General features: G+C 43.4%; 1 protein-coding gene across 3 annotated transcripts in view; it reads left to right on the top strand.

Annotated features, from left to right (window-relative positions):
• Positions 1-608: 608 nt before the first annotated feature.
• Positions 609-15,254, top strand: part of LOC121571618 (pro-neuregulin-3, membrane-bound isoform-like) — a 576,634-nt gene continuing 561,988 nt past the window's right edge. For all 3 annotated transcript variants that reach the window (XM_041883204.2, XM_041883195.2, XM_041883186.2), the window contains exon 1: positions 609-2,675. In XM_041883204.2, the coding sequence (XP_041739138.2) occupies positions 1,967-2,675 (709 nt within the window). In that variant the 5' untranslated portion in view covers positions 609-1,966. The remainder of the gene's footprint in view (positions 2,676-15,254) is intronic.

Below are 15,254 nucleotides of genomic sequence, written 5' to 3'. Positions count from 1 at the left end.
AACCTTTTCTCTTGAGCTAGATTTACCCCCCTTCATTTTATCTTGTCCCCCTTCTCTTACCATCTCAGCCTCATCCTTCCCTCCTCCTCTCTTTCTGTTCCAGATACAGAACTGGGAGGTGCCATGTGAGTGAGTGACAGTTCCTAAATTGTGACTCTGCTCTGCCGATGTTGCTAATGCTAAGATGCAGCCTGTTCTGTAACTGCCTCTGCTAATACTGCAGAGATTTGCCAAGGATCAGGCTCTCTCTCAATCTCTCCTTCTCTCTGCACTCTTCCACTCCCTATTTTGTGCACGCATTCTTCATTGCGCGCTCTCTCTCTCTCTCTCTCTCTCTCTCTCTCTCTCTCTCTCTCTCTCTCTCTCTCTCTCTCTCTCTCTCTGCCTCTGCCCCCCCCTCTCTCTCTCTCTCCCTCTCTCTCTTTCCTAACAGAGGTGGGCAATCTTCCTAATGCTGGTGGAGCTAGCAGGTGCAACCTCGTCTCTCTCTCTCTCACTCCCCCTCCCTCTCTGTGTCTCTCTCCCTTTCACTCTTCCAGTGTGCACTGTGCTCCGTCTATGCTTTTTTTTCTCTCTCTCGTTTGCACTCGCTTTCTCTCAACATCGGCAGCAGCAGCACAGGATAGCAGCTGTCTACCTGACTGGAATACCAGAGCCACTGGTCGTCTGGATCAGCATCATCATCTAAAACCACAGGAGGGTCAGGCTGTAAAGCCGTAGCGTCCGCGGTGGAGATCTCTAATTATCCGGAAGCAGTCCCTGATGGGACAGAAACCAGCCAAAACTGCAACAAATCACACCATTGACTGGATGGCTGCCATTCCTCATAGAGGGACCTGAGGTAGAGGAGCCGGGAGAAGAGCTGTACAGGGTGATTTTTCAACTGCTCCCTCTATCTTTCCATATGTCCTTCACTGTCTTTTTCTGAGAGGATCCTTATCCTTTCTCTCTCTTCTTCTTTCTCTCAGTACGGGAACGTAGCTGGCGGATAAGGGCAGGTTTGTGGCTCTCTGCTGCGTTAACAGGCAGCGCACAGAGACAGCTGGGAGCTGAGCGGACAGCTTGGGGAACCTGAGGAACGGGATAACGCATCGCAAACTACAGATTTATCCACCCGTCTACCTCCACCACCCACCCCTACTTTTCTCTCTGAATCTCAAAGCTCCAGGGTTGTTTATTCTTCTTGTTGCCATCAATGGATTTTGGATTTTTCTCCACTGGAGAATAGCAAGCAACTGAGTGCTGGGAGTGGGCTTAGTTTTGCTCCAAAACATAAAAGGAGAATCCCTTGTGAGGGGGGATGTTGTAGACAGCAGGGGTCTGAAGCGGGAGCAACGGCGCACCCAGGGCTGATCTCTCTTCTCTCTGATGGGATGGACAGGTTTCTGTTTCTGGGGCTGGGTAGCTGACTCAGCTAAGGAGAGAGAACGACAGATAACCCAGGATCCTGTCTGCCTTGCCTGCTGAGAGGCGGGAATGAGAACCACCCCTGCAAGTTTTTCTTATCAGCATCCATAACCAAAACGCCCCATCTTGGAATATTGACGGAGGGAATGAGAAAGGGTGCAAAATAGAGAGGTCTGGGTTTGATCAGTGCCAACAGAGGAGTGTGCAGGTGCTGCGTCAAGGTGTCTTCACAGACGGATTTGTAGTTTGTCCCTCACCGTCTCCTTTCTATTCTATTTGGATTGTCCTTGGAGTTGGAAGTCTGGGTTGCTTTTGGACAGGACTCAAACTGGACTAAAGATCATTCCGCATCTACATCGGATTTTTCCACCTCTTTTGTGCGTCTCTGAGTGTGTCTGAGTGTTTGTCTGTACGTATCTGTGTATGTATGTGTTTGTGACCATCTCATTGTGTGTTTCTTTCTTGGTGTCCGGCGTTGTTGGCTGGCATTCTGCCTCGTGCTTCCCATGCGTGTCATGCGCCTGGCCCCAAGGTTAACCCTTGCTAAGCCTTGTACAGGATGAGCGAGAGCTCCGGAGCAGTCACATCGGGGGTGGTGATCCTGGAGGAGTGTCCAGAGGGTAGTGGGGAGCGAGAGCAGGTCCAAGCCCAAGAGCCAGGGCCCCTGCGCTTTGGAGGCTGCACCCTGTGGCCCCGCCAGCAGACATGGCTATGTGTGGTCCCTCTACTCATAGGCTTCATTGGCCTGGGACTAAGCCTGATGCTGCTCAAATGGATTGTGGTGGGCTCTGTTAGGGACTACGTGCCCACAGACCTGGTGGACCCTAAGGGTATAGGACAGGACCCCATGTTTCCCCCCCATCTCTCCAAGCCCAGCACCTTCCCCAAGAACTCAGACACTACCCCTACAACCACTACTACCATGGCAAACCCCACCTCAACCACCGTCACGGCGGTGAGGGGCAGAACTCGAACTGTCGTCGCCCACCACCCCGGTGGCACCACTGCTACAGCCAGGGTGGGTGGTGCATCAGGCAGCCAGGTTACGCCTCGCAGCACCACACAACGCCAGGGCAACTCTGGACCACGAGGCCCCCTTATTACCACAACCACCGCTGCGCCAGTTGCCACCTCAATTTTTACAACCTCCAGCCCCTCTCCTTTTAACCCCACCGTGCTGCATGACTCCACACAAATGTGGACGCATGAGCACACCACGGAGAGGCCTGCCACCACCCCCACACGGACCCATGTGAACCGAAAAACATGTAAGTCACAACCATCTCTAATTCCTGCTTGGTTTTGGAAAAAGCTAGTGACTGATCACTATTTCTTTTAATGTGTGATTACTCACAGACATTGGCTGGTTTTGTGTTTCAAATGTAGCATAAAGGTCAAATGTACCTTCATTGGGTGGTTAACATCGGTTTAGCTGTATCTTTTTTAATCAAGACACTAAAAACCTGTGTAATAGAAGCTTAATCCTGAGAATAATTGTTGTATAATGTGGTAATGTGTCCTACAGCAGTTTCAGATGTGAAATTCACTAAGTTAAACATTATTTTTGGATGAAAGACGGATATAGTGCTGTTGTGGTTTCGGCTGGTAACTCCCCCTATGGAAGGGTAGAAGCTGCAGGAATGAATGATCCAGTGTAATGGATTGATCTATTGAGGGGCATCTGTACCGTTTGGTTTTGAGGGAAGGTTGCTATCAGCATTCACGCCGAATTCCATATTCGCAAGGGGAAACGCAGTGTTTCCTCTAGATCTACTTTGTTGCAGCGGTGGCAAAGGTCACGGAATGGGGGGGGGGGGGTGTCACAGAGGCATGCACCCCCGGGATTATTTATAGAAGGACATTGAGAAGGTCCTCTCCAGTGACCTTTTAAAATGTATGAAAATCCCCAAAATATTTTACCATAGTCCAGGGGTAGGCAACCCTGGTTCTGGAGTGCCGATGCCACTTCCTGTTTTTGAATTAACCGACCTGGAAGACCAGGTGTGTTGAATTTAGGCATTGAACTGATCAATTAGCTCAATTGGTCAGGTGTGTTGGAACAAAATTCTGCAGTACCTGCGGCACTCCAGGAATAGGGGCCCTGCCACAGCCTATATATGTCACCATATCATATTATCAGGCAGGTGTGCTATTAGCAATAAGAGGCTGCATTTTTTATTTTCTTCCATGGAGCTTTGAGAAAATGCTGCAATTTTAAAGCACATTTTCTGCAATTCTACACATGATGCCATGGAGCTAACTTAACGTAGCAGGCATAAAAGAGCAGCGTTTATTTATTTCTGGTCCTGATTAAAGAAAAAAAAAAACTGTCAGGGGAGGTTCTCTTTTGCACTGTTCAACCAATCCAGTAAATGTGGAGGAAGAGTTAAGATGGAGTGTAGCCTTGTTAATGTCCAAAAGCAGAAGTTGCGTCACAGGCTCTCTTTCCAATTTTGTGTTCTTATACTCAAACATTATAACAAAATCAATGATGAGCCCAATCTGAGCATCTGGGCATGTGCCCTGCTTGCCTAGTCAGTAATCCAGCCATGCCAAAACTAATTATAAATTAATTGTTTATTTTATTGGTTTCGTTTTAGGTTTTATTTAGGTGATTTCTAGTTCTCAAAATATTGTATTATTTTAAAAACATATAGGCCAATTATCTTTTCTACAAAATGTCTGTCTGGTTTTAGACGTTTAAGTTTACACTGAAAGTGTTTTTCCTTCCCGAAATGTCCCCCCCCCAGCCCCCCACCCCCCTGCGTGTGGCGGCAAAAATTTAGCAGCAGCGGTGCGCCACTGCTAAATGAATACAGGAGAAACACTAAAATGTATGTTAAGATATCAAAGAACCATTGCATGTGTCATAATGAATGCACTATAAAAACTCTGCTGCAATAGATTGGCGTTATATTCTGCAACTTTTCCACTAAGCAGGAAGTGTGTCTTCATGTGTTTTATTTCAGAAATACAGTCTGATTGCCTGCATTTATTGGTAATGGCTTCCGGTAGAGCAAATCCAAATGAAGTTTGAAGGGAATAAAAAGGGAGAAGTGTTTTTAGTTATGTAGGCAAGCTTCATTTAAATGGGATGCTATTTGAAGAGTATAAAAGCATATTTTGTTGAATTACTAAGGCTGGACTGGATTGACTTATTTTTGTCAAGCTATCAATAAGCAAGACCTCCAGTATGCATGTTCAGTATAACACAGTTGATTATTTACTGTGCTAAGACTGGATAAATCGGTAAACAACAAAGACATGCTCTCCAAGTTCTATCCACTCTGCTGTCCTTGACTCCGTCGTTGGATCACCATAGCCTATTGATTTGTGCAAGAGGTATTTTCTTGCAGTGATCAACCAACTTTGTACCTATGACTGCAGGCCTTCTGTTAATGCTGGACCGTCTCGAAGTGTCTGCACTTCTGCAAGAGTAAATCATTTTGCAAAAAGTGTTGAGTTCGTGTTGAATTTCATTCTCTAATATGCACTCTCCCTTCTGCCGTACAACCTTATACACTCCTAGTAATTACCCAGAGAGCATAGCTACAGCTGTACATATAGTGGTACATTGAGCATTTGACAGCAGATGTCATCCAGTATATCCTAGTGTTATGGAATTTATTACATTGATTCCATTGTGCTCAAAGGCAATCATAAGCATTAGTCCAGTGATAGATATTATTTCCCCATCACATTGTCTATTTTGATCCTTGAACTACACAAAGCCGAGCCTACATCAAGTTATCAATAAATGCACGCTCAATTCCCTTGCCTGTCTACTGCTGGTGTTGTATTATTAAACATTAATTTATTAATTAACCATTTTAAGAATGCCATTTTGTGAGCAAGTGCTCCCGAAAACCATTAAGCCCCAGTGATGGATATCCCAAGGAAAATTTCACTTCTCCAGCATGCTGCAGCAGCCAACTCTAATCTCACTTCCATCCTCCCACACATTGTTCGCAATTTCAAAAGGGCATCTTTTCCTTAATGTTTAGATTTGCTTTATGTTTTTACTGAATTATCCTAATTATTGTACTGCCTATCTTATCACACATTCATTCATTTAAACTGAAGGCGCTTACACTGAGAACTTCCACTCCACGCAATAATTTTATCCTTTTAGATAATACAGTGAGGGAAAAAAGTATTTGATCCCCTGCTGATTTTGTATGTTTGCCCACTGACAAAGACATGATCAGTCTATAATTTTAATGGTAGGTTTATTTGAACAGTGAGAGACAGAATAACAACAACAAAAGATCCAGAAAAACGCATGTCAAAAATGTAATAAATTGATTTGCATTTTAATGAGGGAAATAAGTATTTGACCCCTCTGCAAAACAAGACTTAGTACTTGGTGGCAAAACCCTTGTTGGCAATCACAGAGGTCAGACGTTTCTTGTAGTTAGCCACCAGGTTTGCACACATCTCAGGAGGGATTTTTTCCCACTCCTCCTTGCAGATCTTCTCCAAGTCATTAAGGTTTCGAGGCTGACGTTTGGCAAGTCGAACCTTCAGCTCCCTCCACAGATTTTCTATGGGATTAAGGTCTGGATACTGGCTAGGCCACTCCAGGACCTTAATTTGCTTGTTCTTGAGCCAATACTTTGTTTCCTTGGCCGTGTGTTTTGGGTCATTGTCATGCTGGAATACCCATCCACAACCCATTTTCATTGCCCTGGCTGAGGGAAGGAGATTCTCACCCAAGACTTGACGGTACATGGCCCCGTCCATCATCCCTTTGATGCGGTGAAGTTGTCCTGTCCCCTTAGCAGAAAAACACCCCCAAAGCATAATGTTTCCACCTCCATGTTTGACGGTGGGGAAGGTGTTCTTGGGGTCATAGGCAGCATTCCTCCTCCTCCAAACACAGCGAGTTGACTTGATGCCAAAGAGCTCGATTTTGGTCTCATCTGACCACCAGACGGGCCTGTATATGTGCTTTCTTGAGCAGGGGGACCTTGCGGGCGCTGCAGGATTTCAGTCCTTTACGGCGTAGTGTGTTACCAATTGTTTTCTTGGTGACTATGGTCCCAGCATTGACAAGATCCTCCCATGTAGTTCTGGGCTGATTCATCACCGTTCTCATGATCATTGCAACTCCACGAGGTGAGATCTTGCATGGAGCCCCAGGCCGAGGGAGATTGACAGTTCTTTTGTGTTTCTTCCATTTGTGAATAATCGCACCAACTGTTGTCACCTTCTCCCCAAGCTGCTTGGCGATGGTCTTGTAGCCCATTCCAGCCTTGTGTAGGTCTACAATCTTGTCCCTGACATCCTTGGAGAGCTCTTTGGTCTTGGCCATGGTGGAGAGTTTGGAATCTGATTGATTGATTGCTTCTTTGGACAGGTGTCTTTTATACAGGTAACAAGCTGAGATTAGGAGCACTCCCTTTAAGTGTGCTCCTAATCTCAGCTCGTTACCTGTATAAATGACACCTGGGAGCCAGAAATCTTTCTGATTGAGAGGGGGTCAAATACTTATTTCCCTCATTAAAATGCAAATCAATTTATAACATTTTTGACATGCGTTTTTCTGGATTTTTCTGTTGTTATTCTGTCTCTCACTGTTCAAATAAACCTACCATTAAAATTATAGACTGATCATTTCTTTGTCAGTGGGCAAACGTACAAAATCTTCAGGGGATCAAATACCTTTTTCTCTCACTGTACATTCTGAATCCAAATGTAAATAAAACAATCAAGAATATCAACAACAAAGTCAGTGCAGTTCCTACACAAGTCTTTATCTGGTTATTTTCCAGTTCTAGATGGATTTTCTACCCCCAGAAAGACAACACGATTCTAATGACTCGACTAGAAGGTGTGTAAGTGTATATTTGCTAAGGATTACTTGTCTACCTGTTGGCCGGATGACCTCTGCCATGGAGAGAGCATATGTTCAGGTGGCCTTTCAGCAGTAATGCAATTTGAAAGGGATGTTACTTTGTCCCAGGCATTGAATATTGGATCAGGGTGTCAAGCAGCCATGCTTTGGCATCGTTTTCTGGCACTCTGCTAGATTGCTCTTCACTCAAGCCAACCTTAATTCAGATTAATTTCTTATCACTCTGGAGGAGCAGCTCAACAGAATTGCGCACCTATCAGTCACACTCATGATGTGGTTACAAGCATCCCTATAGTTCGGATTGTATTGATAGACAGTGGTTTGTACTGTATAAGACTGGGTAATTGAATTGAAATGTTGTCACTTGTTAGATTCTATAACATACAATATGCCTACTCATCAAACGTGTGTGTTGTTTTTCAAGTAAAATGCAAACATGTTAGCCTATGTTTCACAGACGTAATTTACTGCTGCTTTATTCTATTGATTATACAGTCCAAAGTGGAATTAGAGCCATTTATGATCTGATGGGGGCTATAAACAAGATTTACTAGGAACTCTTCAATCCTCTAGTCTAAGAGGAAGGGGAGCCCATTCCCATTCCCATTTTTGGTGGGCATATTCCCCGTCATGAGGCCTTAGGCAATTCATATGAGGCCTTAGGCAATTCAATGTACTGAACTACAGATCCAGCTACAGTACAGGAAGAGTGAACATTAACCTTATCATCAACTGACATGAACTGATGTGTTGTCCGTTTGATTTTGGGTCACATTTAAGAGTGTACAACAGTATACCTTGTGCATGCGTGCCTGCTTGTGTGTGTGTTTGAATGTGTGCCGACAAGGTGGGGATGGGGTGATCTAGTTGTGAGCCAATTGTGACCCCCAGACTAGTGAAATCTGAGATTGGCGGCTCATCCTTGAAATCTGATTGCGCATCATGTTGATCAGTATATTCCTAGAATCATAACCTAAAATATTTTGGTCATTGGTATTAAATATCAATGCAATAGCTTGTATTGCAATGTTCAGATGGATATGTTGAAAGAAGTAATGCACGTCTAAAGTCATTGCCAAAGTCAGAATCCTGAGATTCTTCCCAGACTGCTTTCCAAAATATGACATGCTGTGAATTTTAACATGCTAAGAGATTTGGGAATTAGATCAAAGTACATGCTGAATCAAAGCTGGGTGATCAGACATGGCTCAAGACTTGTCTATCATAGAGCTGGTTCATCAATTAGACTAACAAGATATTATTCTTAACTGGTCTTTTTGCACTAACTCTCCTGTACTGACTCTATGCACACACACTGGACTCTACCCACACACTCACACATACTTACACTGACACCCCAACACACACATACACACACATTGCATACGCCCACACACATATAACAAGCGCATACATGCATACTGATGCCACACACACACACACACACACACACACACACACACACACACACACACACACACTTTCACACTCACCACATACGCTGCTGCTACTTCTATTATCAATCCTGTTGCCTAGTTACTTAACCCCTACCTATATTTAAATTGCTACAGTACCTCATACCCCTGCGCATCGATGCAATACTGGTACTCCCTGTATATAACCATGTTATTTTCACTTGTTATTGTTATTTGTTATTCACTTTGTATTTATTCCTCATGTCACTATTTATATTTTTATCTTTAACTCTGAATTGTTGGAAAAGGACCCGTAAGTAAGCATTTAACTGTTAGTCTACACCTGTTGTTTATGAAGCATGTGACAAATAACATTTGATTTGATTTTATCTTTATCAGTTATTGATAGTTGGCTATAGGCCTAGCTCAAGGAGTGAAACCATTAAATTACTGTAAGGTTTGCTCAATCACCAAGCCTTGAAAATGGCTCCCCTGCAACAGTAATAATGGCCAAATCAAATGATTTATCATTAATAGTCAAGCAGTGGTTATCATAAAGCTGTTTTGGATTTACATTTTAATTAATTTGAATACTTCTGACCCTGCATCTCTAACATAATGCAGAAATACACTCATGCAGTGCCATTAGATGTAACTCCTCTCTGAAGCTGTCTCAATAAAGCTTCATGTCACATTGATTTATCCTGCTGAAATGTGCCTAAGGAGGGAAGAGCCTTTAAATATGAATGTGCAGAAAAGGAAACATGTTCAATATGTAGAGGAAAATTTGAATAATTGACGATGCCCTATGACAAAATAAATTGAGTGAAAAATGGCTTATGGTCTATAAATCGGATAGAATAGATATGGATATAAGCAAGAGATACAATGTGACACAGGGTAACATCCCAATTGCCGGAGAGTTGACAAGGTGTTTGCTAAAGATGTTTCACCAGGAGATGCTCCATTGCTTCTTTAAAGCAGGGCAACCCAGGGTAGCCTTAACTGAACATAGAAACTACCTCCCTCTGCCCAGTAGCATGTCTAGCAATTCCATTGCTCCCAAAGATGATGGAGTACAAAGCGGCTGAATGCTAGAGATGTATCTTTTTTATCAGAGGGGCTTTTGATAATGATTCCGTTTTAAGCAGGCCTGATTAGATGAGACTCCCTGCATGTCTATGGCTGCGAGATGTGAGATCAGTTAATATGTTTTGGATTGGCTTGCAGACCCCAGCTCCACTTGTCCTCCAGAGATGGAATGCCACTTTACTCAGAACAGGGACAACACAGAAGTGTTTAGTCCTTGCTGATGACAGTATACGGACATTGAAGAAATTATGCAATGCCCCAGCCTCGTGATTGATTGTATTATAGGCTTACATTAGTAACCTAGAGAAGAGGAACCGTTGCCACTTTGCGAGGTTGCAGAAAGAAACAATTTGTCTAACAATTCCTGGAGCAACCATAATATAGCCTACCTTGTATTATTCGTGGACAGCAGAAGCATTGTTTGAACTCCAGTTCAAATGCTGATCATCATTTAAAAAAATCCCATTCCCTACACAGGAATGAGGGTGATAATTTTGAGGTATTGACCTATTATCTACCGTAGGCATTATGAATAATAAAATGCTGCTGTTTGTGGTGAAGTTATTAATGTGATTTGGTTGAGCAGCCCATCTTCCTAGCTTAAATACAATAGATACAGTATAATATCTCTATCATGCTCTTATAGAGCCCTGTGTAGCTCAGTTGGTAGAGCATGGCGCTTGCAACGCCAGGGTTGTGGGTTCGATTCCCACGGGGGGCCATTATGATTTTTTTTTATGTACTCACTAACTATAAGTCGCTCTGGATAAGAGCATCTGCTAAATGATGTAAATGTATAGGTTTATCAGAATGTGTAGAATGGAGACTTTCCTTAGGAGCTGTGTCTTGCATATCGGTAAATGTCAAAGCTGCTGTCAAAAATATGCCTTGCACTGGATCATTATGTTCAGTATAACACATCTATTATGTGTTATTTTGCAGATATTTTGTTATCTGATATTTTCCTCATCTTGCAATTCAATCATTCTTATGAATGAACAAGACATCCAGGAAACTTAATGTACAGATGTTCTACTAGGCCTATCAATATTCCTAGCAATGTAGCATATACTTGCCTTAAATACTGTATGTTCTCTAATATGTTCTAAATACATTCATGCAAATTGATTTTAACTTGAAAAGGAGTGATTATAATTTTTCCCACTCTACCTCACCTTCACCTTTACCCTTCCTACACCTTTCTATATCCTCTTGTAAGTTGGCTGCAAACCGTTTAACATCAGTGAGCAAACAAATGTCAAAGTGTTTTGATTCTAGCCACGGTCAGTAACTGGTGCTGTGGTTTGTAGCCTATTACTCTGTAGCAGCTTTGATGAGCCAAGCAGGCAGCATGATAAATTCGGGCCTTAAATCACTAGCAGCCTGGCCAGTCTGCCATGGGACGCTGGCCAAGCTCAGTCCAGAGAAATAGCCCACTGAGGAGGAGGAAGACACCTCTTGGGGGGCGACCAGACTTTACCCCAAAATACACCCCAACAGGAATACACAAGTCTTGGTAGAGCTCATCCAGGCAAAACATGGGACAGTAGAATGTTCTGTCCATCCTGGCTGATAACCATGCTGCTAAATAAAGAATAGGTCATCATTTGTGCTGCCGTGGCAGTCTTCTGGAGGATGGCTAGCCGTGGCAGTCTTCTGGAGGATGGCTAGCCGTGACAGTCTTCTGGAGGATGGCTAGCCGTGGCAGTCTTCTGGAGGATGGCTAGCCGTGGCAGTCTTCTGGAGGATGGCTAGCCGTGGCAGTCTTCTGGAGGATGGCTCTCTCACCGTTCTGTTTCCCCATATCCGCTGTATTTTCTTATATTTTAATTCTGTATTCCCATTCTCCCTGTTTCCCTATCATCATAATCTTCCCTGGACACCACATGTCTTCAATGTGTAACAACATACCTTGAGCTATTGAGAATCATCATTAAATGTGTTTTCTACCAATAATTTACACTAACTCATTTTAATCATGCAGATTAAATTGCTGTTATCTTGAAGATAAATGTATTCCATTAATTGAATGTGTGTGTGCCTGCGTGTAAGCATGCTTGTGTGTGTGAGCCTGTGCTTGTAGGTGAATACACACGCTTGGGTGTGTGTTCATTTACATTATGTGAGTCATCTGAGGAAGTGAAGGGCCATCTTGTGTCCTTTGCCCTTTTGCCTCTCAGCAGTTTAGCAAAGCCCTGTGTTCATGCGTAGGCTCTGATCCATTTGAGCTGTGCATGCGGTGGGGGCCTAGTTTTCTGGCACAGGGCTCCTTTCCTTTCTCTCTACCCCACATCCTCCTTTCTTATTGGCATAGAGAGCTGTCTCTGTCAGCCAAAACCCATTAAGACGGTCTTGATGAGCAAACTGGGTTGATAAGTACATATTATTTCTCAATGGTTATTACTGTAAGACATTTTGATATCCGTGTGTTGAGCTGATTCAAAAGTAGGTTAAACGGTTGGTATTTCAGCAAGCAGTCTGGGCCTCATAGACACACCCATCCTACTCTCTTGGTGTTGTCATTGAAATGGCTGAAGTAACATTTCACAGAAGGGCAATGCAACCTTAATGGAACCCCCAATGTATCACAAAAAGAGAGACACACTCACCAAATGCTTAAGTGCAGTGCTCTGCTACACAGTTGGACTGACTCAGGGCCCTGCCCTTGGGGCAGTCTGTTACACCACTTTTCTCTCCTGCCATGACATGGAACAACCCACTCAGAGTGTGCGTGCCAGGGTACTCTTACAGAGTGCAACGTTAGGCTATCAACACTTCCCATCCTCAGTCAGCACTCTTTCAACCTCTCTCTACCTGTCTTTCTTTCTGTCTACCTCTTCACCTTTCCCATCTCTCTCTTTTTGACTCTGTGTGCACTGGTGGAAAAAGTACCCAATTGAACATACTTGAGTAAAAGTAAAGATACCTTAATAGAAAATGACTCAAGTCAAAGTGAAAGTCACCCAGTAAAATACTACTTGAGTAAAAGTCTAAAAGTATTTGGTTTTAAATATACTTAAGTATTAAAATTAAATTGAATTGCTAAAATATACTTAAGTATCAAAGGTAAAAGTACAAATAATTTCACATTCCTTATATTAAGCAAACCAGAAGCACCATTTGTTATAATTTTTTATTTTTTCAGGATAGCCAGGGGCACACTCCAACACTCAGACATAATTTACTAACGAAGCATTTGTGTTTAGTGAGTCCGTCAGATCAGAGGCAGTAGGGATGACCATGGATGTTCTCTTGAGAAGTGCGTGAATTGGACCATTTTCCTGTCCTGCTAAGCATTCGAAATGTAATGAGTACTTTTGGATGTCAGGGAAAATGTATGGAGTAAAAAGTACATTATTTTCTTTAGGAATGTAGTGAAGTAAAAGTTGTCAAAAATATAAATAGTCAAGTACAGTACAGATACCCCTAAACAACTACTTAAGTAGTACTTTAAAGTATTTTTACTTAAGTACTTTACACCACTGTCTGTGTGACATGTCTGGTTGTGACAGGCTTCAGCCCTGTGGCTCTCTGCTCCATGGCAGAGCTTAGACGGGGGTTATGGGAGAGTGACTCCGCACAGCCACTGAGAGGAGAGGCGGAGTCATCCATCTAGACTGTACACTATCCCTTCATCATCTTTGCCAGAGCCCACTCAATACATTTACATTTACATTGGCCCTGCTTCGGGAGCCCCACCAGAAGGTGTTTAGATTGAGGGTGATGAATAGTGGATGTGTGTTGTTGTAGGGTAGGATAGGAAGAAGCATGCTCAGCTGTTTGGTGTCTAGTGCATTGAGAAACGCGGGGCCGGCCACCGCAGAAGGAAGCCCAATTTATAAGCCATACGTGCCAGCTTCCGCTCCGTCATGTTTGGTTTACGCTGAGATGAACATGTCAGTGATGAAGCTGTCATAGGCCTGTCCGCCACCTGTCAAGAGTGACTGATGCCTCTCTGTTTCTCTAGCCTAGGAGCGGGCATACAGGCATACTTCGTGGAGGACACTGAGAATAGGAGTCAAGGCCTTAGTTTAGTACCTCTATCTTTTACCAAAAGCATATGTTGGGATGTGTCTCAACTCAAGGCTATGCAGTGCCTTACCTAGGACTGTGCTTGGCAGTTGTCTCATGTTTCACACTGTTTTTTCAAGCATTATCACAAGTAAGATATTGCTGACCCTGTTCTAGAGTCAGGTCAAGGTAGCTGTGGGCTAATTGTGGTGTGATCTCAGCTGTTGAAGCAGGTGTGAAGACAGCTCTGCCCAAGGCAAAGTAAATCTCTGGCTTTTTGACTGAGCTAAAGGAGAACCTGCCATACCTAGCCTATAATATCAGCATGTCTCCCATCCCATGTACTGTAGGAGAAGGCTCACCGATCCCTGAGAGACCGATCCTCGACTCACTGCCTGTAGCACCCCAGTCTGAATTATATATAAAATCTTACGGCACAGCTTGGACAAATACTATTTTTCACATTTGATAACGCTTTGTTAATAATTGATATTACGCCCGCGAAGTGTGGTATTTTACAGGCGAACTGTATGTCTTAGAATATAATACATGAGAAGGATCTTCCAAATGGTACGCAACTATATAAATAAAAGTATTGCAGGCAAGTGATGGAGAAATAGCAATCATGTCATGACAGATGTGAATTACAACCCTGGCACTCTCTGCTGTTATGTGCTATTAGGAAATCATGCCCTTGTAAGACGAAATGGACTTCTGTGACGTGCATCAGAGCGCACACAAAGGTTACATGCTACACACTGCTGTTCTCTTCAAAATGGTAGCTGTGCAGATAAAGTACTTCTGAGAGAGATGGACAGCATCTTAGGTCTATTTATTTTGTGTGCTATGTGTGTGCATGCGTGTCTGCGTGCGAGTGTGTATTATTCCGTGTGTGCGTGCATGCTTGTGTGTGTGCCCCTATTGTATGTGTGTAAGTTGTTGGATGTTATTTTAAGAGGGTGGTGAACAGTACTCTCTCGGCTTTGATAGATAGAATAAAAGGGCCATCGTTACAGAAGGAATAGACTGGGGTTTCAGAGAGACAGATACACTATATTTTGTGTCATGACAAACAAGGAAGGGAAGTCTTAATAGGAGCAGCAATAGCACAAAGCGACCTTGTTGTTGTGGCCTCTGCCTTCTACTGGACATGACTTCTGTCTGGGATGACGCAACCCTCTTATTAGAGAGAAAGGCCATTAACCCGCAGGCTTGGGTCTCTATGGGATTAATGTAATTTAGACTATTTTGCCCTCTATCCATCCATCATCTGTTATTACAGAGTCAACTATTTGATGTGTGGGAAGAGACAGGCAGATCTCTCTCTCTCTCTCTCTCTCTCTCTCTCTCTCTCTCTCTCTCTCTCTCTCTCTCTCTCTCTCTCTCTCTTTCTCTCTCTCTCTCTCTCGCGTGCGCGCTCTCTCTCAGTCAACAAACAGGATTGTGGCTGAATATCTACTCATTCTCTCAAA

This window comes from Coregonus clupeaformis, chromosome 1 (genome assembly GCF_020615455.1).
Source record: "Coregonus clupeaformis isolate EN_2021a chromosome 1, ASM2061545v1, whole genome shotgun sequence".
Classification (NCBI taxonomy): Eukaryota; Metazoa; Chordata; class Actinopteri; order Salmoniformes; family Salmonidae; genus Coregonus; species Coregonus clupeaformis.
Note: the sequence above shows the minus strand (reverse complement) of the source record. Positions and strands in the feature narration are given on the sequence as shown.